The sequence below is a fragment of the Desarmillaria tabescens genome (assembly GCF_030435595.1).
Source record: "Desarmillaria tabescens strain CCBAS 213 chromosome Unknown EV420scaffold_79, whole genome shotgun sequence".
NCBI classification, from domain to species: Eukaryota; Fungi; Basidiomycota; class Agaricomycetes; order Agaricales; family Physalacriaceae; genus Desarmillaria; species Desarmillaria tabescens.
This window is the reverse complement of record NW_026848378.1, coordinates 1-22250: the sequence shown is the minus strand read 5'-3', so window position 1 is coordinate 22250 and position 22250 is coordinate 1. Positions and strand designations below refer to the sequence as shown.

At 46.7% G+C, this 22250-nt stretch overlaps 5 protein-coding genes across 5 annotated transcripts; 3 read left to right on the top strand and 2 right to left on the bottom strand.

Annotated features, from left to right (window-relative positions):
• Positions 1-209: 209 nt before the first annotated feature.
• EV420DRAFT_1650621 (uncharacterized protein) lies at positions 210-1000 on the top strand (the record flags this gene model as incomplete). Its single annotated transcript, XM_060478480.1, has 2 exons — positions 210-727; positions 826-1000. The coding sequence occupies 2 exons, from the start codon at positions 210-212 to the stop codon at positions 998-1000; spliced, it is 693 nt and encodes a 230-aa protein (XP_060323479.1).
• Positions 1001-3128: 2128 nt separating this feature from the next.
• On the bottom strand, positions 3129-3640 carry EV420DRAFT_1137613 (uncharacterized protein). Its single transcript, XM_060466009.1, has one exon. It carries the CDS (start codon positions 3538-3540, stop codon positions 3226-3228), a length of 315 nt encoding a protein of 104 aa, XP_060323478.1. The 5' UTR covers positions 3541-3640; the 3' UTR covers positions 3129-3225.
• A 464-nt stretch (positions 3641-4104) lies between these two features.
• Positions 4105-5064, top strand: EV420DRAFT_1137577 (uncharacterized protein). Its single transcript, XM_060466008.1, has 4 exons — positions 4105-4293; positions 4348-4516; positions 4566-5000; positions 5053-5064. Exons 1-3 carry the CDS (start codon positions 4218-4220, stop codon positions 4786-4788), a joined length of 468 nt encoding a protein of 155 aa, XP_060323477.1. The 5' UTR covers positions 4105-4217; the 3' UTR covers positions 4789-5000; positions 5053-5064.
• An 11370-nt stretch (positions 5065-16434) lies between these two features.
• Positions 16435-17482, top strand: EV420DRAFT_1137497 (uncharacterized protein). Its single transcript, XM_060466007.1, has 4 exons — positions 16435-16614; positions 16672-16779; positions 16830-17053; positions 17101-17482. Exons 2-4 carry the CDS (start codon positions 16719-16721, stop codon positions 17287-17289), a joined length of 474 nt encoding a protein of 157 aa, XP_060323476.1. The 5' UTR covers positions 16435-16614; positions 16672-16718; the 3' UTR covers positions 17290-17482.
• EV420DRAFT_1752770 (uncharacterized protein) lies at positions 17334-18997 on the bottom strand (the record flags this gene model as incomplete). Its single annotated transcript, XM_060480422.1, has 10 exons — positions 17334-17472; positions 17502-17570; positions 17624-17749; positions 17812-17886; positions 17936-18104; positions 18361-18439; positions 18477-18593; positions 18709-18837; positions 18858-18926; positions 18962-18997. The coding sequence occupies 10 exons, from the start codon at positions 18995-18997 to the stop codon at positions 17334-17336; spliced, it is 1008 nt and encodes a 335-aa protein (XP_060323475.1).
• Between the last annotated feature and the right edge of the window lie 3253 nt (positions 18998-22250).

The following is a 22250-nucleotide window of genomic DNA, read 5'->3' as shown; positions in this document are numbered from 1 at the left end:
TTTTAGATGTGATAATGCATATCCCTGCCAAACCTTTTCGGCAATGCTATGCATTATGATATATTACATCTTGTGCATAAATCCCTGCGAACGAGGTCGGGAGTCACCCCATCATATGCATTACTACATCTTATGCATTATCACCTCTTGCATTATCACATCTTGTACTGTACTTCAAGAGTGATTGATGTTGGTTCAAATGTGCCTGGATGCTTCAGGAGATCAACCCTGAGGGTAAGGTGATCATTGGTGGCGACACTGGAGATGACATCATCCAAATGGTGTTCCGCGCAGAATTGAGATCACTGAAGAAGATAGGCTCAGTAGGGGACACCCTCACAGAGATGCAGAGACGGGTGTCAGCAAATCCTATGGACAAGGTTGCAGGCTTGATATACCGTCTCAACCCACAGTATATCACAATATATGATGCAAAGCAATCGGAAGAGAGCTCATGGGAAGACCTTGTGCACGCCATGGACTATTTGATTCGGATAAGGTTGTTCTACTGCTACCCTCAGCCGGGCGAAGGAAACACATATTGGGGACCATCATGGACGCAAGTGATGAACGCGAAATTCGTTTTGTTGGGAGATCTTGAATGGCCAGCGGAGGTGTATCGGACAGAAGAGACAGATGCTGACTGGCATCAGGGACCCTGTATCGACTCAGCTTCTGTGCAGGGTTTGGCTAACTCATCAAACAATACAAAGCGTCGGCAAGGAAAGTTGGTTGTCAAAGATGATAAGGGGACGTCCCACAAATTCAAGATCATCGCTGATCACCAATACTCGATACCTGATGATGACTCGTACACACTTCTAGGCACAGGCAATGCTTTATTTCGGAATGGCTGGAGCTATTTTTGGGTGGTCGGACAGCCAAGACGGATGGAATGTTTGAGAAATTGTCGGTGCTGGAGATGGCAAACCTGGATGAGGCACATAAGCTTTATAAACTTGGAATTATTCAAGGTCCTGCTAAAACATTCCTTCGATGATTTACTAGGTCTAACTTTGATAAAAGTATAATAGCAGCGAGACAGGTGGTATGTTCTTTAGACTCACCAAAGTACCTAGTCGCCTCTAAGTTTTTTTATTTCATCTCTCGCCTGTACTTTTACCTTGCTGTCCTATTATTATACCATGTTTCCAGTCACGCTGCATGCTTTTCTGATGAACTTGATCACATTTCGTTTCGTTCTCGAGTCTTAAGTTATGAAAAACATTTCTTGACCGCTTTTGTGTCCCCAGTCTCTACTACCATCTTTAACGCGAAGCATGAAGCATTACTGAGAAGGGAGACGTATCTTCCACTTCATTTTCGAATTAACTCACTCAGAGGAATACAGAGCGATTAAATGCTGGAAAAGACTATAATTTACAACGCTGAGATAAAAGGGAGTACATCTCTTTTTCGGAAAAGTGGTCACTATTTTGGCCGTGCCGAGGAATGGACAGATTAAGAGGAAGAACTTGACATGGCAGCATAATTCACCGAATCTTCGCGTGACTATGGGTTGTAGCTGTCTATTAGCGCATCTCTTTGGCAACAGCTCACATAACGCATACTTAGGCGAATGAAATCGCACTGTCTCTAAAGACGGAAGGACGATATAAGTACCTCGTAGAGTATGCGAAATACCCCACGAAGGAACAAAATGACAGACCTAGTTTTCCACCTAGAGGAAGCGATTGATCCTCTCCAGCATGTGGGGGGAAAACCTGTGACCTCATTCATTCACGTGGGAATGATATCGCAAAGGATCCTCTTAAATAAAAGAAAGAGGACACATCCTGGTTGTCTTCTCAGTGGAACACAAACCGAGGAGAAATGAGATCCTTAAAATGAGGAAGACGGAATAACGCTGGGGGGAATCGTGCTAAATGAATATCGCGAGCAAAGAGGCCTAGATATAAATCTACTAACAGCCGCACCGTTGTATTCACCACCAAGATGGCCAAGATAAACGCCATTATTCTGGACATGCTTGCTAGTATCAGCTCCAATCTCAGCATGGCTAGAAGATCGAGGCATTTGACGCCATTATCCTGGTGTGTTAAACAGCACTTATTCCGTCAACAAGGACATCGTACTCAGTTTGGATGGAGATGTACCCTTGAAAAGCGCTTATCAGCCTCTGAAGCTGAGAATTTAGCCCTGTAGTCGTGGGAGTCAGAAACAACAAAACACAGACAGAGCTGGAATGGTTTATAGAGGCTGTATACTCACGACATGGACAAAGCGAATCGCAGGGGAGAATCAAGTGATGGGCGAGGCAGTGAGCGTCGAGTTGGTCGAGGGTGAATTCCCCCTTGCAGGATTACATGGTGTGCACGTAAAGCACGTCCGAGGTATGGATGCATTTAAGGGCATAAAAATGCTTCGGGATTTTCTACGACTCACAGGAATTTGGACATGGAGGGCGGTGGGGATCTTCACCGGAACATTCAGAAACAAAAATCAGACAAAACATTACGCACATGTCCCACCTGGGCCACTTCGTCGTTTGGTTACATGACTTAGTCCTTCTGCAGTAACCAGTGAGAATAACGAAACCAATTCGGTGGGGAAGGTAACATACACAGCAGTCTTGGTGAATTGCTTGTATATCAACCGTCAGCCCATGTTCGAAAACATAAATCTCGTAGATGTACAATCCAATACTATTGTGTTTGGCATTATAAAGTCAAGCGGCTGATTCGAAGCTTGTTCCAGCTGGAGGGTTTCATTAGGAAATGACGATGCTGTTGAATAGATATCCCGTGCCGATACGGTAGGAGGAACTCGGGCATAAGATGGAGAAAATGAGTCCGGGATCGATATTATGGTGGGCTAACGGAACCGTGAACTATCGATATTCGGGTTGTTGCAAGGATAGTGCGTGTACTCTTCATAAGTCAGTGAACAAAGGGACACAAATACTCGAATGTAGGATGCGTAATTGGAATAAAGCGTACTCGTCACTAAGCTGAAGGAGCTGTTCTTTAGTATGAATGCACGAGAGTAAACAATAGGCGGATAGAACGGCGTCTGGAAAGCCGACGCTGTATTCGTATTTGTGCTAAAGGAAGACTATGAGAAAAGACGCGTGAATAGTATACATAGCGGGAAATGCACCTAACAACCGTGTGGTTTGTATTCATCACGTATAATTCTAAAGTCAACGATGCTGGAGACGTAGACGAGAGGAGGGATTAAATATTTCGACGCTGTAGTCTGGCGCTATGAAGACAAAAAGCGACGGTAGAAAAGAATCAGGGCGTGTTCGTTGCGTCCGTTTGCACTCCGACACCATCGAGATACGCTTCGATGGATAGAAAATCGAGAGGGTAGATACTGGTTCAACAGGCAGTGGTACGAACTCCCTGACTGTACCTCCTTGACGTGTTGGGTATCGTGAAAGAGGGAGGAGGCGGAACAGATTCCAGAAATTGCATTGCACATCAGCATCTGAGGATTGGGGGGATTCATCATCGTCGCTGAGAGAAGATAGCAGTGAGCTGTTGCTGGAAGTAGACGTAAGAATAGCGCACTCATTCCTGGGGTTGTTGGCCAAGGGAGACCATCAAGCTCCGCTGTCTGTTGGAACACATCCGAGAGAGAGAGAGAATGCCTATGGAAGTACGAGCGCAAGACAAGAATCCAGAGAGAATTTTAGGCTAGTCTCGTGATCGACACAGGATGTACAAAGCCAAGAGACCCAGCGTAGTATCGACAGCTTCTCGCCAGGGTTCTTGATGCTGCTGAACGTTATCCTAGCCTGGAAAGGAAGGATCAGGGGATGTCCGAAGAAAAAGAGCAACCGGTTTGCGTTACGTCCTTCGAACCAACTCTTGAATATGTCAGATTTACACTCTTCGGGATGGTTATTGGATTTTGGATACAGCGATTGAAGAGCACAACAAAGAAACTGGTAAACAAGCCGTGACTGGTCACGAATCATGATCAACGTCCCTTCAGTCACGTCAGGAAATCGGAGGACGCCAAATCAACACAAATAAAACGTGCCGAAGCTCCGTAAGTCCTGACGCGTCGCGGGCCCGTGCGTGGGATGTTCGGGGTACAGCTGACGTGATTGACGGCCCGACCAGGTACTTCGTTCCTTTCTTTCCTACCGTCACTACGCTCTCATCTCACAGATCCATTTCGTGTACTCAACTGCTCATCTTTTTTTCTTACGGATATCTTCGATTCATGATCTATTGAGGACTCAGATGCGCTTCAGTACCCTACAACGGTATCAGAGAGTCCAGCGCAAGCCAGCTAGGATGGCTGAAATCGTCACTATACGTAAGCCCGAGAAATTTAACCTTTATCCGTTGTTTACTTATTTGGCTCGTATAGGCTGTAATTCACCCGGCCGGGATGTCCTTGACTCGGATCTGCTCCTGGTCCTGGCGCACGACCGATCCATCCAGCGTCTGCGATACACGCAAACGTGGAGAAGACTTCATGGCGTAAACAGCGTGCAGGTTGTGAAAAACTGGGCGGAAAAACTCGAGGTACTTATTCGGTGCGTTGTTATTTTGAAGCTGTCTCCTTCTCATGCTTAGGCGCTGCAGAGATTTTCTTCCTCTGATTGGATCGGCAAGATGGGCCTGCTCCGAGCATGTCATCGGTCCTCAGCGACGCTCGTTGGCATGCATCTTTCAGCGGTCTTACACAAATATCCATGGATGTCGCCCTCACTTGCCTAGGCTCGATGCGGGAAATGTTACAACCCATCGACTTCTGAAAGGATTCCTACGTCTTTGTCCTACATCTTACATCTTTGATGCAGAATAAGGCACGACAGCTGATTCATCGTATACAATGCCTTTATCTACCCCCATCGTCCCGCGTAGTCCCACCTACCTACTTGTCTGGTTCTCAACGATGCTATTCCGCATATATTTACTTCTGACGTTCCTGTGCGGATACACGATACATCTCGCCTACACTTGCCTTGGCTTGGCGCACTGGACGTCGTAGTTCGTTCCTCGTAAGGGCTTTCTTACGTGAGTTTCCCCTTCTTTTCATAGGACTCTACATCTCACTTCTTCGATACAGAATAAGGCACGACGACTGATTCATTCAGATTTTGTATTTTGTAATTGATAGTACGTCGATATCTTTTACCCGAATGACGGCCTCTCTGACTTGGTATAGTTTAGATTGTACTTCTGCGTATTCTATTCAACGACTACGCTGTTCTCAAGTCTTCTGAGTGATCATGACCCCAAGAATTGAGATGCGTGACACCGAAGGCCCTGTAGTGTGACCTCGCAGCTTTTCCCCTACTCGACGGCGTTCTTGTGGTGTGGCCGCTTCCTGCTTCATCCGCAACCATAAGGGTAAGATGCCCAGCATGACTGCTAACTTTCACTCTCCGTGTGGCCTTTCTTTTGTCTAACTTTTCCGTGCAGCATGACTAGGGTCGAGGCACACCATGTTCTTCAACTATGCTGGGGCTCCACCGATGACTCTGGATTCCATTCGAGACGTTAAAGCGCCTTAACGCTATGCTACGTTTATCATTGCTTCTGGTTTCTGGACGAGATTGGCTGGATGCGTGTAACTTTCTCCTTCTTTTCGATGGCATGTTTGTCGATTTCTCGCAGATGTGAATGCTTCTCCAGATGCTTAACTGTCTAGCAACAAGGGAATAGTTGTGCGATGAACGTCTATGCCGGTGCTGCTCCGCGCAATTCAGAGCCCGGAAAGCTGGCGACCACGAAGTATCGCCCTTGAAATGAATTTAAGACGTTGATTTGTGCGGTATGGCGATGGTAACAAAGCAACCAGGACGAATCTCGGCGCCACCAGCATGGGCTCTGTTCCGTTCGCAAGGTATCGTTGCACGAGGGGAACAAGGTGATTCCTTCAAGCACGCACTTGGATCCTGGTAACTGTTGTAATTTTCATTTCCTATGTTTGCCCGATTGCCTCTAGACTCGCACAGAATCCTCAGCTTTTAGGTGCACGGAAAACGGCTCCCACACACCCTCAAGGAAGAATTGAAACGGCTTCCGCGGATCGTTGCTTCCACCTCAGTCGGGCCTTCAGGACTCCAGCAGATGTTACTCTGGCGTGGCAGTACACAACGGCTTTCTCTATGGTCTCTACTCGCGTCGTTCCGTTACTTCTGCTGCCGTGATAGAACTACAATCAACTCAACGTAATCTGGTATTTCCCACGAAGTCGCGTCGCATCTCACGGGTCCATCTGGCATAAACATGCCCATGCATAACTGGTGCTCCTATAGGTATCGTCTGTCTAATCTCTTCCAACGACTCAAACGAGATACGTAATGCTTCAAGTGCCTCGTAATGGTACCGGTGTTGATGCCAGCTGGGACGGCATAGGAGTTGACTACAAGCGAGTCCGGGAAACCTAAGCCTGACGTACTATTTCCTGATGACTTTTGTATTGTAGTACGAGTACATCGTCGTCTCTTAATCCTCTCCTCGATCTCGACCCATCTATCCCTGCGAAAGCTTCTCTCTGGATACGCGCAGACGTGGAGATGATCTTATCAATGTGTTCTTGGGAAAAGTACGTGCTAAGTGGCGGCGGAAAAGTTCGAGGTACTTGTTCAGCGCATTAACTTGGCCAAACACTTACTTGGCTGGTAGCGGAGCTTGTATAATCCCTTACCGGAAGGATGAGATGGAATTTCCAGGAGATATCGTGGATGGTGAGCCGTCCTTATTTTCGAAGCTGTTTTCTTCTCATGATTTACTCCTGCAGAGTCTCTTTCTTAGATCCGATGGGCAGAGACAGACGTTGTCGATTTTCGACGATACTCTTCTGCGTACATCTACCCATGGACGTCGCATCCACTTACCCTGGGTTATCGTGCGACGTGTTATGGACGCATTATCTCTTTTTCAAGTCATTTCCCCTGCTCCGTTCATCATGTAGGATAAGGCGCGAGTGCAGACCATTGTATACAATGTCTACCGTCCCTAGACGAACCATTCTGCATGCTCATACCTACCACGTACCAGTTTACTTCGCATACTCACTGTACGTTGATCTCTTGGGTCAGTGACATTATTCCTGACTCACTACAGCCTAGATTGTATATCTCCGTATTATATTCAATGACTACGTTGTTCTCAAGTCTTCTACGTGACGTTGGGCAAATAATCGTGCTACGTAACTCCGAAGCCTGTAACGTGACGCCTCGCACCCCGCGTTTACTTATGCCACTATTTTACGGTGTTCTTTTCATGTGACTATTCTCTGCTTCCTCTGGGAAAGACACCTGTCGTTACTATTAAATTTCCCTTCCGAAGAGGCTCCATGTCGTCCTGGCTGTATCTCACTACAGTTCAATTTCCGCACCGTGCGTTTCAAGTATTCCGGACTTGTCGTCAACAAATTTCGATTCCTTTCCAAGCGTGAGGGCTTCACACATATCTCGCAACCTTACAGAAATTCTCAGCTGAAGTGTGTTTGTCATCTTTCACGACTTGTACGAGCAATGAGATCCACCTTAGCTTCCATACGTGCAGATGAATCTGGCGTTTATCAAGCATGGCTGATAGCTGTATTTGCGTCGGAACCTAAGACAGCAGCGGGGTGGGTTTTCCGAGAAGTGTTGAGGACGGCGAGCTTGCGTAGTTCTAGAATGACCATCTCTAGTCCTAAGGTCTTTATGCTTGAAGGTCCAGGGGTTATCTTTCGCGCATGTCGAGCAGCTTGGCTGTTCCGTCGTGGTCCCAGTCCCATCGATGCTGATCGAGAAGCATATCTACTGTGGCGAGTCATGTTCAAAGTTTAAGATGACCCCATTCATGCTCGAGGTCAGTCAGATCAAGTGCGGTGGGCGTCTCATAGCTTCGGGGGAACTATACAATCATGAGAGGGTGATTCTTTTGGAAATATTTTCACAACTTGGATGGCGCGTGTTTCCTTGTTTACGTAGTTCTGTATGCTAACATTTCTTGAAACGTACTAGTATGCTGCTTATAATTGGCCGTTTCAAGAAGAGTTCGTGGTGGAAGATAAGGTAGTGATGGCTAGGTTGTGTATCAAAGAATACTTTGAACGTAAGGACGCAAGAGCTTATCACGAGAATGAGGAAATAGGGCACCATCTTATCTCCAGGGATGTTACGATCAGTTAGTCACAGTGGAATTTTTAAGTACCAGTTCAGAACCTACAAAATATATATACATGATAAATGGCAAAATGTTAAGCGTCGATAGCAATAGAAGACAATGGTAGGAAATTATGCACAGAGGAATAGCAGTACGACTCGAAAGCAAAGCAATGAAAACCATATAAAACGATGATCACAAATTGGGAGAAAGTTGGCAGCGCAAGGACGCGAATCGCAGTTGGTTATGGGTCCTGATGACAAGGGGCTAGTAAGCGGTAAGTAAAGTGTGAAAGGAGAATTACTGTGACTGACTTGGATCCAGGTCGTTTACTTGAATGGGCACCCCGGTGCATGTTCACCCCTCCACCCGCAGTGGCAGCATTGCGGGGCGTTGGGTCTGGGTTTGGCATGCACGAACATTGGCGAGTCGGACAATAGCGACTGCGGCGCTTTGTTCGGCACTTGCCAAGCGCATGGATGATAATCCTTGCGGAGGGGCGTCGAGGAGAATGATGACGAAATGCACATGCTGAATTGTAAACTATGAGGATGAGAGGGCAGTACTGATTTAGATGCAAGGCGGGGATTGACTGAGGATCTGTTCGGAGAAAGGGGTCTGCCTTATATCAGGTTCTAGTAAGATGTCTATATTTGGTACTGGTACTCAACGAAATGGATTATATCACACCTGACAGAAGATATCGGGCATTACTGAACGGATATTTTTGACGGACCGACGATGCGGAGAAAAGTTATAGGCAGAGGGACACATTCCATTCTAACTCTGTCCAGAAAATCGCTCGGAACAGTTCCAGAAAAAGACATCAAGTTCACGCGTGAACGACGCACAAGCTGGGCATAATCGTCCTATGGGCAGAAAAGCATATGTGTTCGGTCTGGGCAGCAACGAAGATACTTCCAGCGAATTGGCTCAAATGCTACCAAGAGTTTCTGTGTGATTTACCCCGTATGCAGAAAAAAGAAACCGAATTAGAGGAGAAACGCCAAGGATATCTGTAGGCGGTTGGTTGCCATATATGTCACAGTGTATCATAGGTGCATTGGTGAAAGGACTGGATATTAGGCGTGTGTTTAGTATTATGAACCCTAGTCAACCGTCCTCAATGGACCGAGAGATCGTATGAAGTTAAGAATAGAAAAGAGAAAAAAGCCAAAAACAACGTGATATTACAAATTCAAAGTCTGTGGGATCGTTGCGCGCGATTATCCCTCTCAAGGAGCACCGCCGATACGTTCTCATTCATTTTGAGATGGCATAATCTTGAGGTAACTCGCGTTTCTCCTGGGTTGTTTATGGGCTCTGCGTGGACATAATTAAATTCAATCGAAAAGTGCCTGTATACATTGCGAGCACGGGTCCAACATTACTCTCCTTAAAGCTTGTTTGCAATCACGGATATCGGATCTTTAGGTCCGAGAAAACTTGGAAGTATAGAGGTAGTCACCAATTCCGACTTCGTTGCCGATAGGGCAATAAATGTGGCTGGGTCAAGGTTTCATTTGGGTCAGCAATACTATCATGATTCACTAACACCTCCGGCCCTCACTCTTTTTCATGGAATCTTCCGACATTCAAACCGTCGCGACTCAATAACGGTGCCGGTCATGCGTACCCGTCTTCTGAAGTATCAGTCTCTTTTAGGACTTTCGAGTTGTCGGTATGATTTGTCAACGGTAGTGGACCTCCGAACATTGGTATAAGAAATATGCTTCTGATAAGCGCCAGAAGGTATCGGCACGAACTTCAATTCAGTAGCTGCCGACGAATTGATAGCATAGAACACGAACACAATGCTGAGGTCAACAACATTCAATCAAAGCCTCGCATAGACATAATAAAAGGTGAGTGGTTGGAACTCAGCCGTCATTTTTACATTCACAATGACGACGCGGGTGCTTCGTGTCGTGTTCGTTTTGGACAACCCCAAAAGGATGTTTTTGTGTATATAGGATCTAGAGCCCCAGCGGTGATCATGGATACTGGAAGCAGCTGATTGAGATTAAGTGACCGGCATTTGTACTTAAACCATTTCCTGGCGGAGAACCATTTCGGAAAATGGTGACTGTCAGGCCAGCATCCTATCCCTGAAGATCATTGAATGCTCTGTGTAACTCCGTGAGTTACGCACCGGGGGAATTTCGCGATGCATTGAGATTCTCATATTATCAAACGACCGCAGCTGGAGAATTATTGAAGAAATGATTCATTTCTTCGTATTTAAACACTACTTTTTCCAGCTTTGGCAACTCCCATGTGCCTGAATCCCGTTCAAACTTCTAGGTTTTAGAATGGATCTATGTATCCTCAAGCATTATTCCGGTCTTCATGAATACCAAACCCAGTGTGACGAGATAAGGGCTCTTTCTTCGAGCGATTACAGCTGTTGTACTAACTAACCCTCGATCACTTTTGTTGTAGACGCGATCAAGCGCGCCCATCGAGTTCAGATAATCTTGTACGGAAACATCTGAATCCCATGATTCATTCGTTGTACTTTGATATTTCGATAGCAAGCGTCTTCGTTGCATCGCCCACATTATTACGGCTGCCATGTGGTCATATCCTTTGCGGCCGGATCTACTGCTCAAAGCAACATGATCCCAATGTTCCGACGATTATGAATGTATAGATCCTGTCAGTCAATATGCTGAGGATGAATCGCGTCCAAGAATTTAGTGAGATTGACAGTAGATATCAGAAGCCACCAAGAACATAATATAGCAGTCGTATTCCGAAATGCAGTGAATGTTCGAAAGAATTCACAGGTCGGGTGTGTAACCTGTCCGATACATTTATAACGTGTAGTCTTAACGTACATTGATTACAATGCGTAAGGACATGTGTACGAAGAAGCCACTTGCCCCTTGCGCGATGCAAACGGGCACAGTGCGCAGCTCAGTGAACCCTGTCAACCGGCCCCGTCGAAACAACGTCAATCGAACGACGATACTTCTAGCAATGATTGAGAGGCGTAAGAGGATACGCGTAAGCTACTTTGTTGATGTGAGATTAGGATGTACTGGCCCGTGACGAGAGTCTGGGATGCGCGACAGTACGGCCAAACGGCTTATTTACGAAGCATGTGTTAAGTATGTATCGACATAACAATTTGATATGGATGTAGCTATATACACTCATTGGTTACGGAGAGACAATATACAGAGGGACGAACTTGTAGTGAACATCACTGCTCTTCCAAGGTATTGGCTCCAAGACAACCATACCTGCGACCCTCCATTACCACCGAGAAACGTTTTGATATGTTCTCGGATAAAGGAACGGTATTCGCTACTCGGGCGAACGGTAATCGTGTGTTTAAGAAATAGGCCAAAATGCCGAGTCAAAGTATTCACTTGTCCATAACGAGGGAATTTAAACGCGTCAATCAGGCGTCAACCAACATGTGGCGCTAGTTTCATTCTTAATTTTACTGGTGCGATAAGATTGTGTGGGAACGACTGTTTCGAGGAACGGGGCGGTCCACGGGGTGATCAGGAAAAAGAAGTGCTACGTAGCTGCACTGAAGGACGGAATTTTCATCACTTTCCTTACGGATAAACATTTGTCCGATAGAGATGTTCTTGGCACCTTGCTATTGAATTCGGTATGAAGAAGAATCAAACGCCTCCGGGGCCCTCGTTTACAGACGCAATAAGGATCAATCCCTTGTACTATGGGCTCAGAGGAGATGGCGACTAGCATTGGGATCCACTGAGATCATCAACTTCATCGAATAGACCTTTTACGGGGAAGGTTCCGACGACTCATTCCTTCCCGACACAGAAAGGCGATCATCACCATGATGTGATCTATGACGGTAAGAAAGCCAAGATGAGAAAATTTAAAGGTTGTTTGTTACTCGCTCACCACCACGTGTTCCGGTCCGTCGAAGCCCGTGATCGTCTCCGAAGGATTTTTGAGAGTAAAAACAAAACATTCTAACGGAAATTGCAAACTGCTGTGAGGAATCGAACCACTGGTCTGTTGTTAGAGTAGTCAAATAATCACTTAGGATGTGTCAAGAAACAACGATCTACGTAGTTATAAGTACTATATCAATATGCAAAGCAGTAAAAACGTACCTCAGTCTTCACTCGTATTGGGTGTAAAAGACTGAGGTGCATCGGAACGAAAAATAATCTAAAGTATGGTAACGATCGCGCTATTGAATGCGGACCACTCATCTATAAATAGGGACCTCCGAAAAACCCGATGGTAGGTGTCGACTGAACCTCTCGACAGGATGATCTTCCGTTTCAGGTGTACACATACAGCTCGATACACGGTGGATCAAGATAGGAAGAGATCCAAAAATCGCGAAGATTGCAGAAATGCTACAGTGCGGAATCGAACCGCGATGATCTTCGCCAAGAGATGGGCTGAGCGTCCATTAATCTATAGTAGCTTAATAAATGGACTACATTCCCCGCCTTGTATAAGAAAAGGTCTATGTATGGGAAAGAGAGCACTGCACGATGACCAGTAGCCTCTTTACCAGGAGCAGCTGATGATCTCCTCACTACGCGGGATGTCTTCTTTACGGCGAGCAAGCGAGCTCTCTGAATCGAATTTGTATTGATAATAATCAAGTGACAGACCTCGCCAAAAGTATGTCATATATTTCTCGTGTAGTACCGGACTCGAACCGAAGCCAAGCTTGAGATCCAGCCATCCCGCTGATATACGATCAGTATCTCTCAAATAAGCAACACCCTCTAGAAAGAAAACCGAGAAAAAAATACCTGGTGTTACCTCGTCTATGAGCTGAACCATGGAATCGAATCATGCGCAGCCTGCCTGATACGCCCTTGATCCATTTTGGCGTGAGAAATCAGACTCTAGAGCGGAGGGTGTCCAATAAGGAGAGTGATTCATTATTCTCTGACGGATGTTATGACAGACTGAGAAAAGGTACGGCTGCGAGAGTAACCTGTGACAGGCACGAAAAAAGCATTGTTGGCTCAGCGGTAAACAAGCGCAGGGAATCGAACCACCGCGTTCCTAGACGTTCTCCCGATCGTCTATGATGTCTCGGAGTCGGAGTTGTTCAGGCTGTATTTCTAACCTTGCATGTTCAACATCGGTAGCAAATGAGCATTCCGTTGTGCCCTCATCGTTGTCAGCAACGAACTCGAGTAAGTACGGACTTTACGACGACGTACTGCCCGTGTTGGGCACTAAGAACCGCAATGAATTTTTTACTACTTTCAAAAGCTCCGTTAGTTTTACGCAGAAAGAGAAGAGACTTTACGACGGACCACAGATCGCTCGTTGGGCCGCATGTTATTTGAACTCGTGTCCTAGTAACACACTGAACTGGAGCGCCCTGCGATCGTGTCTGAATTCTGAGTTCTTAGTTTGTAGAGAAGAGCAACACGTTCGTGGACTTACCAGTATTCCACTGGTCCGCCTGTATCTGCACCGATCTGGGGCTGTCTCGTTCTTAAGATCCCAGTAGACGCGTCATTATCGGGCTGCTGTTATTTACCTTTGCTGTTCATTAACACTGAGAGCGAGGAAGATAAGCAGATTCTGATAGTAATAGAAATATGATGGGCTTACCTGCCGGATCTCCGCCTCAACGGAAGGTGGCTGACGGTTTCTACGAAAACTTGAAGCAGCTCATCGACTGCTGCGAATCCTCGAGGTAGTACCGAGAAGGCGGCCCCTTGTCCGCTCGCATTCGACCTCTACCGTGGACCGTCCTTCCATGGAGGTGACGAGATTTGTCCGACAAGACAACGGACGGCTTGCTAAGCAGTAGAAAGTGGTTTCTATGACTATATGGTTATAGTTAGAGATGAATTTGCGATAATGATGAGCTACGCACCTGATGACTACCAGTATCCTACCCATGTTGCTCCAGGTATTTCATGGGAAGGAATGTTGGAGGAAGCGTTATCCAACCCGGCGTAGTCGGTAGCAAGTAACCGTCGAAATATGCATCAGGGAATAGTCAACGGTTTGATGATCTACTTGGGGGCAAAAAAGTAGGGAGGAGGAACCGGAATCCAAATGAAGCCTATCGATTTAAGGAACATAGCGGGAGGAGAGTGAGGATCGGACGCCAAATCATCACAAACAGAACATGCCGATGTTCCGTAAGTCCTGACGCGTCGCGGGCCCGTGCATGGGGTGTTCGGGGTACGGCTGACGTGATTGACGGCCAGACCAGGTCCTTGTTCCTTTCTTTCCTACCGTCACTATGCTCCCCCCTCTCAGGTCCATCTCCTGTATCCCAGCTGCTGACCTCTTTTTCCCATGGGTACCTTCAATTGGTGATCTATCGCCGGAATCAGACGCGCTTCAGCACCTTACAATGGTATTGGAGAGTCCAGCGTAGGCCGGCTAGCAAGATTGAAGATTTCACTGTAGGTGACTCCGAAATTTTATCCTTCGTCCGTTGTTTACTCATGTGGATCGTCTAGTCCAGTACTTCCTTGCATAACACCATACGACTTACGCTTAGATTCCCTCCACCGAGATGTCCTTGGCTCCGAACTACTCCTGGACTGTGCGCACGACCGACCCATCCAGTGTCCCTTCGATGCGCTCAAACGTGGAGAAGACCTCATGGCGTAAACAGCGTGCAAGCTGTGCAAAATTGGGCCGGAAAAACTCGAGGTACTTATTCAGTGCGTTGTTATTTCGAATCTGTCTCCTTCTCATGCTTAGGCGATGCAGATATTTGCTCCCTCTGATTGGATGGACACGATGGGCCTAGTCAGAGTACGTCGCCGGTACTCAGAGACGCTCTTTCGCATGCGTCTTTGAACACTTGCAAATACCCATGGACGTCGCCCTCACTTGCCTAGGCTTGACGCGGGAAATGTTACGGCCCGTCTTCTTCCCAAGGGATTTCTACGTCTGTTTTCTGAGTCAGCTCACACGTTCTGTTCATGCAGTCCTACATCTCACGTCTTCGATGTAGGCTAATGCAACGGTCCGACAGCGAATTCGTCGTCTACGTATCTATGCCCAGCGTCCCGTGCCGCGTAGTCATTCCTTCCTACGTACTGGCTGTACTTCTGGGTTCACGATGATGTTATTGCGCATACATCTACTTTTGACGTTCTTACGCGGATACATATGCTCCTCGCCTACGCTTGCCTTAGCTTGGCGCACAACACGTAGTTCATTTCTCGTAAGAGCTTCCTTGGGTCAGTTCCCCTTCCGTTCATAGAACTCTACATCTCATATCTTTGATGCAGAACAAGACACGACGACTGATTCATTCAGCTTTTGTATTTTGTACTTGATGGTACGTTGATATCTTTTACCTTAATGACGGCCCTTCTGACTCAACATAGTTTAGCTTCAATTTCTGCTTATTCTATTCAATGACTACCCTGTTCTCAAGTCTTCTGAGTGATCGTGAGCCCAAGAAATGAGATGCCTAACGCCGAAGGCCCTGTAGCGCGACGTCCCGCAGCTTTAGGACTAGTCGACAGTGTTCTTGCGGCGTGACCGCTCTCTGCTGCGATGAGACCAAGAGGCCTGGCGTTACCGCTAACTTTCATTTCCTTGAGGGCTCCATGTGGCCTTTCTTTCGTCTCACTCCTTTCTCATGCAGTCTAACTAGGGTCAACGCGCACAAATCTCTGTCTGCACCATCTTTTTTTGACTTGTTTTGGAGTTTTCCACCGATGGCTCTGGGGACCTTTCGAGACATCAATGCTACGTTTATCATTGCTTCCGTTTCTGGACGAGATTGACTAGGTACGTGTACTTTCTTATCTTCGGTGGCTTGTTTGTCGATTTATCGCACAGATGTGAATACTTGGCCAATCGATCGACTCGACTGTTGCTACGTTCCTTCCAGATGCTTGACCTTTTTTTTCATATCTAAGCGGACAATTATGCTATGAACGTCTTGCGCCGATGTTGTTCCGCGAATCAGAACCCGGATGTGTACTTCCTGGATGACCCCGACGAACGGAGCTTCAAGGTTCATCTAGTGGATCTCACGGCACGGCTGGTTGATGTCCTTCGTGATTACTTCAGGTCCCTTTGCACCCCCCGTTCTTTCTCCCGGGGGGTATTCATTCCCATTTTTTCTAGATTTATTTATGGATTTCTGATATTTAGCTAGTGATCCCTCCGAGTCTCTGGTCGAGGTCTTTCACAGCACCCGGCTAACGAGGAAGGATCTTGACGCCATTAGTACTGGCTCTCTTCTATTCCCTAGGTATCCTTTCGTGAGGCGATTCCTTCTCACACTCTTGATCCCGTCAATCGCTTACTCCTCGTATGATGAACGTTGCCGAGACGTCCTTGACTCTGAACCACCCCTTCACCGACCCATCTATCCCTGCTCTCTGTATACGCGCCAAACGTGGAGACAATCTTATCTCCGTCCGAAATGGCTGCGGAAAAGCTCGAGGTACGTGTTCAGCGGATTAATTTGGCCGAAGACTGACTTGACTGTTGGTGGAGCCTCAAATAATCCCTTGCCGAAAGGATAGGAAGGAATTGTGACGAGATATTGTGGATGGTGCCGGTGAGCCATTGTCACTTTCAAAGCTGTTTCCTTCTCATTATTGGTCCCCGTCTGCAGGGTTCTTTCTTAAATTCGATGGGCCAGGACTCCGCATACATCTACCCATGGACGTTGTCCGCGCTCACCTTGGCTTGATTTGCAACGTGTTACGGCCGTCTTGTCTCTGCAAGTCACTTCCCCCGCTGCGTTAGTGACACGTTCCTGACTCACTATAGCTTGGATCGTATATCTCGTATTACATTCGATGACTAGGCCGTTCCCAAGTCTTCTACTTGGCGTTGAGCCAAGAATCGTGATACGTAAGACCGAAGCCGGTAATATGACACTGCGCAGTCTGCGTTTGCTTATTCCATTGGTTCTTGTGATACAACTGCTCTCTGCATCCTCTTTGAGAGACACCTATTGTTACCGTCAAATTTCCCTTCCGAAGGGGCTCCATGTCGGTTGACTTTTCTCCTTTTTGACTCCATCTCACTACCAGTCGAGGCGTCAATATCTCACCATACTAGCTTGCGCACTGAGCGTTTCAAGTATATCGGACTTTTATTAACAACTTTGGATTCCGAGACGCTTGGTTGTAACAGTCATCATCGTTCTGGAGGTAGAGTGCTCCACTGGTTGAAAGCGCAGATGAAATCAAATGTGAGAATGAGTAAAGTGCCACGCTATGGATGAAATGACACACACCTATCATTCCACCCAATGGGATCTATACACGCTTAGTGATTGTGGTCTGGAGCTGCACCGAAAGATGGGAGTCTCCAGGATCGGTATAGGTCGTCCACGTGGGAATGATAGTCCGATGCGTCGCCTTGACTGGGAGAGATAGGAAATGCCGCGCTAATCACGTCAGGATAACTGATGGGGAAGAAAGTGAGACAAGTTACCTGTGGAAAGGAGGACTTTGTGATGATGCGGTTGGAGGATCGTTTGCAGAGATTGAGATTGCATTCGTACTGAAGGATAACCATAGGCAAAGACGCGTAAGTATTAATAACAGGAACCGCACCTAACAGACGTGTCACTGTTGCTGGATTCACCACTCATAAGGCCAAGATCAATGTCGCTATTCCAGACGTCCTCTTTTGTGCCGACGCACATTCCAGCAGTATCTAAAAGGTCGACGATTTCAGCGCTATGTACCGACACGCGTCCTGTCAATAAGTGCGACAACAATAATGAAGTCGCACCACTCACGCATTCACCGCGTCTGTTTCACCACCCAAACCATCAAAAAACGCGTCGGTCGTCCGAAGGTCGAAGGGGTAGGTACTGGAAATGCGTGAGTTCGACAGGCAAAGACGGGATTACACGTCCCTACCTCCTTGACGCGTTGAGTAGCCCGAAAGAGAGATCCGTAGACTCGATATCGAATAGGTTACCGAAATCGCGTGACGGTGTTACTTCTGAGCTTGAGGACGATGTCGAGTATTGAAGGGAATCGTTGGAGTGGCTGAGAGTGCATTTCAGTTGCACGTGGGAGGATTGGGCTGTAGGTCAATGTACGGATAATGCGTATTCTCTTCAGTTGGTGACCCACAGAGATTGTTCCTAGCAGATTCCACGATACTTCCGTTGGAAGGTACGTGAGTGAGTCGATCCAAGAATGGCAATCTTTCTGCGACATGGGGGATAGGAAGACAGGACAAGGTAGTATTCTGACTTGAATTTTGAGAGGCATAGAAGGGTCTCGTGATCGGAACGGAACGTTCATATCAGTTCAAGTTGCAAAGACATCTGCATGACATTGTCCATTGAAGAACTCGGCACAACGGCGGAGGACATTATCCGAAGGCAAATTCGGATTTGTGGTATATTGCCCCGCCTGTCTGGAAAGTCTTACAGAGGCGTTTCCCACTCACAATGTGGAAGAGACGAAATTCGTATGCTTGACGCTGGTCCGTAGAGTCAAGGATAGCAATGGTAGCGTGATAATTGTCTTTAGCGGTAATGCATGACCAATTCTTTTTAGAGCATTTCTTGGCGCACGTGCCATAGTTCACACATCACCAGAGATATCCTGGAAAAAGACAACATAGCGCTACGGCTCCTTGCGAGATCTGCCAAAGTGTAGTTTCAAGAAGGATAACATACCACTCCGGAAGGAGACTGAAACAGCGAAAGCCATGTATTCAGAGTCCTGCGTAGGGTCTTCATATCCAGGTTTTTCAGTGCGGTCCGTTCTACTTTAGGTGGTGGCGGTGGTGTTACCGGCGCCAGATCCTAATAAGGTAGGGAAGTACTGAAAATTTAGACGGTGGTGGCTTGGAAAGGAAAGAGCCGAAGGTTACCGAGCTACTTTCGTTCTCGAACTGAAAGGTGTTCAAGCTTGTTAGGCATGCCTCACGACTATTCCGAGAAATAAATCTAGCTTATATGCCATAGGTGCAGACCTGTGTTTATGATGCAAGGTTCATAGCTGTATTTGTGTCGGAACGGCAACGGGGTGAACTTTCGGAGAAGTGTTGGGGACAGTGAGCTCGCGTCGTTCTAGAATGTCCATCAGACTTCTCTAGTTTTAACGGCCCCAGTTTGTATTTCCGGTAATATTGTTCGCACACTCCTAGTGGATTAGCTGTTTCACGGTTATCGCAGTCCATCAACGCTGATCAAGAAGCATATCCACTGTGACAAGTCATGTTCACGAAGACACTGTTCTTGCTCGAGGTCAGTCTGTAGTTTCGACATCATGTGTGGTGGGTGCGTCGAAGCTTCAGGAGGGATTATATGGTCGGTGAGAGGATGGTTTTGTTGGTGAATTTCACAACTTGGATGTCCTGTGTTTCATTGTCTTTGTAGTTCTCGCTGCCGATATTTCTTGAAGCATACTAGTATGCTGCTTCCAATCGGCCGTTTCAAGAAGAGTTCGTGGTGGAAGATAAGGTAGTGATGGCTAGGCTGTGTATCAAAGAATACTTTGAACGTAAGGACGCAAGAGCTTATCACGAGAATGAGGAAATAGGGCACCATCTTATCTTCAGGGATGTTACGATTTGTTAGTCATAGCGTAATGTTTAAGTACGACCAGTTCAGAACCTACATAATAAATATACGAGATAAATGGCAAAAAGAATAGTAAGAATCAATATAAGGATTTCATCTGTATGGAAAGGGGCGATAGCATTCGAAGACGATGGCAGGAAATTAGGAAAAGAGGAATAGCAGTGGGACTTGAAAACAAAGCAGACAAAGCGATAGTAAATGATGGTCACAAATTGGGAGAAATTCACAGCGCAAGGACGGGCGAAGCAAGAATCGCAGTTGGTTATGGGTCCTGAGGACAGGAGACTAGTGAGCGGTAGGAAAATAGAGAGTGGAAGGAGAATTACCGTGACTGGCTTGGATCCAGGTCGCTTACTTGAATGGGCACCCTGGAGCATGTTCACCCCTCCATCCGCAGTGGCAGCATTGCGGGGCGTTGGGTCTGGGTTTGGCATGCATGAACATTGGCGAGTCGGACGATGGCGACTGCCACGTTTTGTTCGACACATTACAACCGCATGGATGGTAATCCTTGCGGGAGGGTGTCGAGGAGAATGAGGACGAAATGCACATGATGAATTGTGAAATAAGAGGATGAGAGAGCGGTACTGATTTAGATGCAAGGCAGGGATTGAATGAGGATCGGTTTGGAGAACGAGGTCTGCCTTATATCAGGTCCTAGCAGTGTATCTATATTTGGTACCGGTACTCAAAGAAATGCATTATATCACACCTGACAGAAGATATCGGGCATTACTGAACCAAAATCTTTGACAGACCAATGATGTCGCGAAAAGTTACAAGTAGAGGGAAATATTCCAATCTACCTGTATGCAGAAATCGCTTGGAATAGTTCCAGAAAAAGACATGTTCTGGCCCTTAAGCTTACTCCTTCTGTAATCTTCCGACTTTCAAACCATCGCGACTCAATACCGGACCGGGTCTACTTGCCCGTCTTCAGTCTCTTTTAGGACTTTCGAGTTTTTGGTATGATTCGTCAACGGTAATGAACCTCCGAAAATTAGTATAAGACATAGGCTTGTGATAAGCGTCTCGGGGTAGCAGCACAAACTTCAATTCAGTAGCTGATGACCAATTGATGGTATAGAACACGAGCACGATGCTGAGCTCAACAACATTCAATTGAAGGCTGCGCATAGACATAATATAAGGCGAGTGGTCGGAACGCAGCTGTCATTTTTTACGTCGCTAACAACGACATGGATTCTTCGTGTTCTTTAGCTTTTAATCAACCCAGAAAGGATGTTTTTGTCCATACAGGATCGGGGCCCTCCCCAAAAGAATTCCTAATTAAACCGTGGAGCCCCACAGGCTGATAATGGATACCGAAAACAGCGGAGTGAGGATAAGTGACCGGCATTCGTACTCGAACCATTTCGTAGCGCAGAACCATTCCCGGAAATGCTCACTGTCAGGCCTGCATTAGATCCCTGAAGATCATTTAAATGCGTTGCCGCGAAACCTACTCTGTGTAACTCCGCGAGTCACGCACCGACGGAATTGCGCAGTGAATTGAGTTGCTCACGGTATCATATAGCACCGGCTTCAGAATTTTGAAGCAATGGCTTATTTAACCGCATTTAACCACTTCAGTTTCCAGCTTCGGCAACTCGCATGTATCTGAATCTTATTCAAACTTCTAAGTTTTAGAATACATCTTTGTATTCCTCGAACCATAACCCAGTGTGATGGGAAACGGGATTTTATCTTCGAGTCACTACTGCTGTTGCACTAACCGTTGACCACTTCTGTTATAGACCCTATCAAGTGCGCCCAATGAGTTCAGGTAGCCTCGTACGGGATTCGCTTAATCCCATCATTCAGTCGCTGTGCTTTGATACGTTGATAGGCGTCTTCGCTGCATCATTCACATTATTACGAAAGCCATGGGGTGTTAACCTTTCCGGCCGGATTCACTGCTCAAAGCAAGATTATTTAAATGTTCCGACGATTATGAATGTATAGATTCCGCCGGTAAATATGCAGAGGATGAATCGCGTCCAAGAACTTGCTGAGATGGACGGTAAATATCGGAAGCCACCAAGACTATAATATAGCCGTCATGTTCCGAGATGTAGTGAACGTTCGAAAGAACTCACAGCTTCGGTGTGTAACCCGTTCAACATGTTTATACCGCGTAGTCCTGACGCACGCTGATTCGCTGTGAGTTTGAAACAACGAGGTTATTGCAATACGTAAGGACATGCACAGAAGAAGCCACTTGCGCGATACAAACGGGTGTGCACAGCTCAGTGGGCCTTGTCAACCGGCACTGTCAAAATAATGTCAATGCAATGACGATACTCCTAGCAATGATTGAGAGACATAAGAGGATACATGAAACCTGCTTTTTTATGAGAGACTAGGACGTCCAGGCCAGTGGCGAGAGTCGGGGATGTGTGAAGTACGGCCAACGAGCTTATTTCCGAAGCCTGCGTTGAATATACATTTTTGAGTCTATCAAACTGGGCGTTTTTGAGCTACCTGGATGCATAGATTTAGGTATACACTCACTGGTTAGTGAGAGACAGTAGACAAAGCGACGAACCTGTAGTGTGCATCGCAGCTCTTCCAAGGTGTCGCTATCTGACTCCGAGACAGTGATACCTGCGGCAGTGCGACCCTGCATCCCC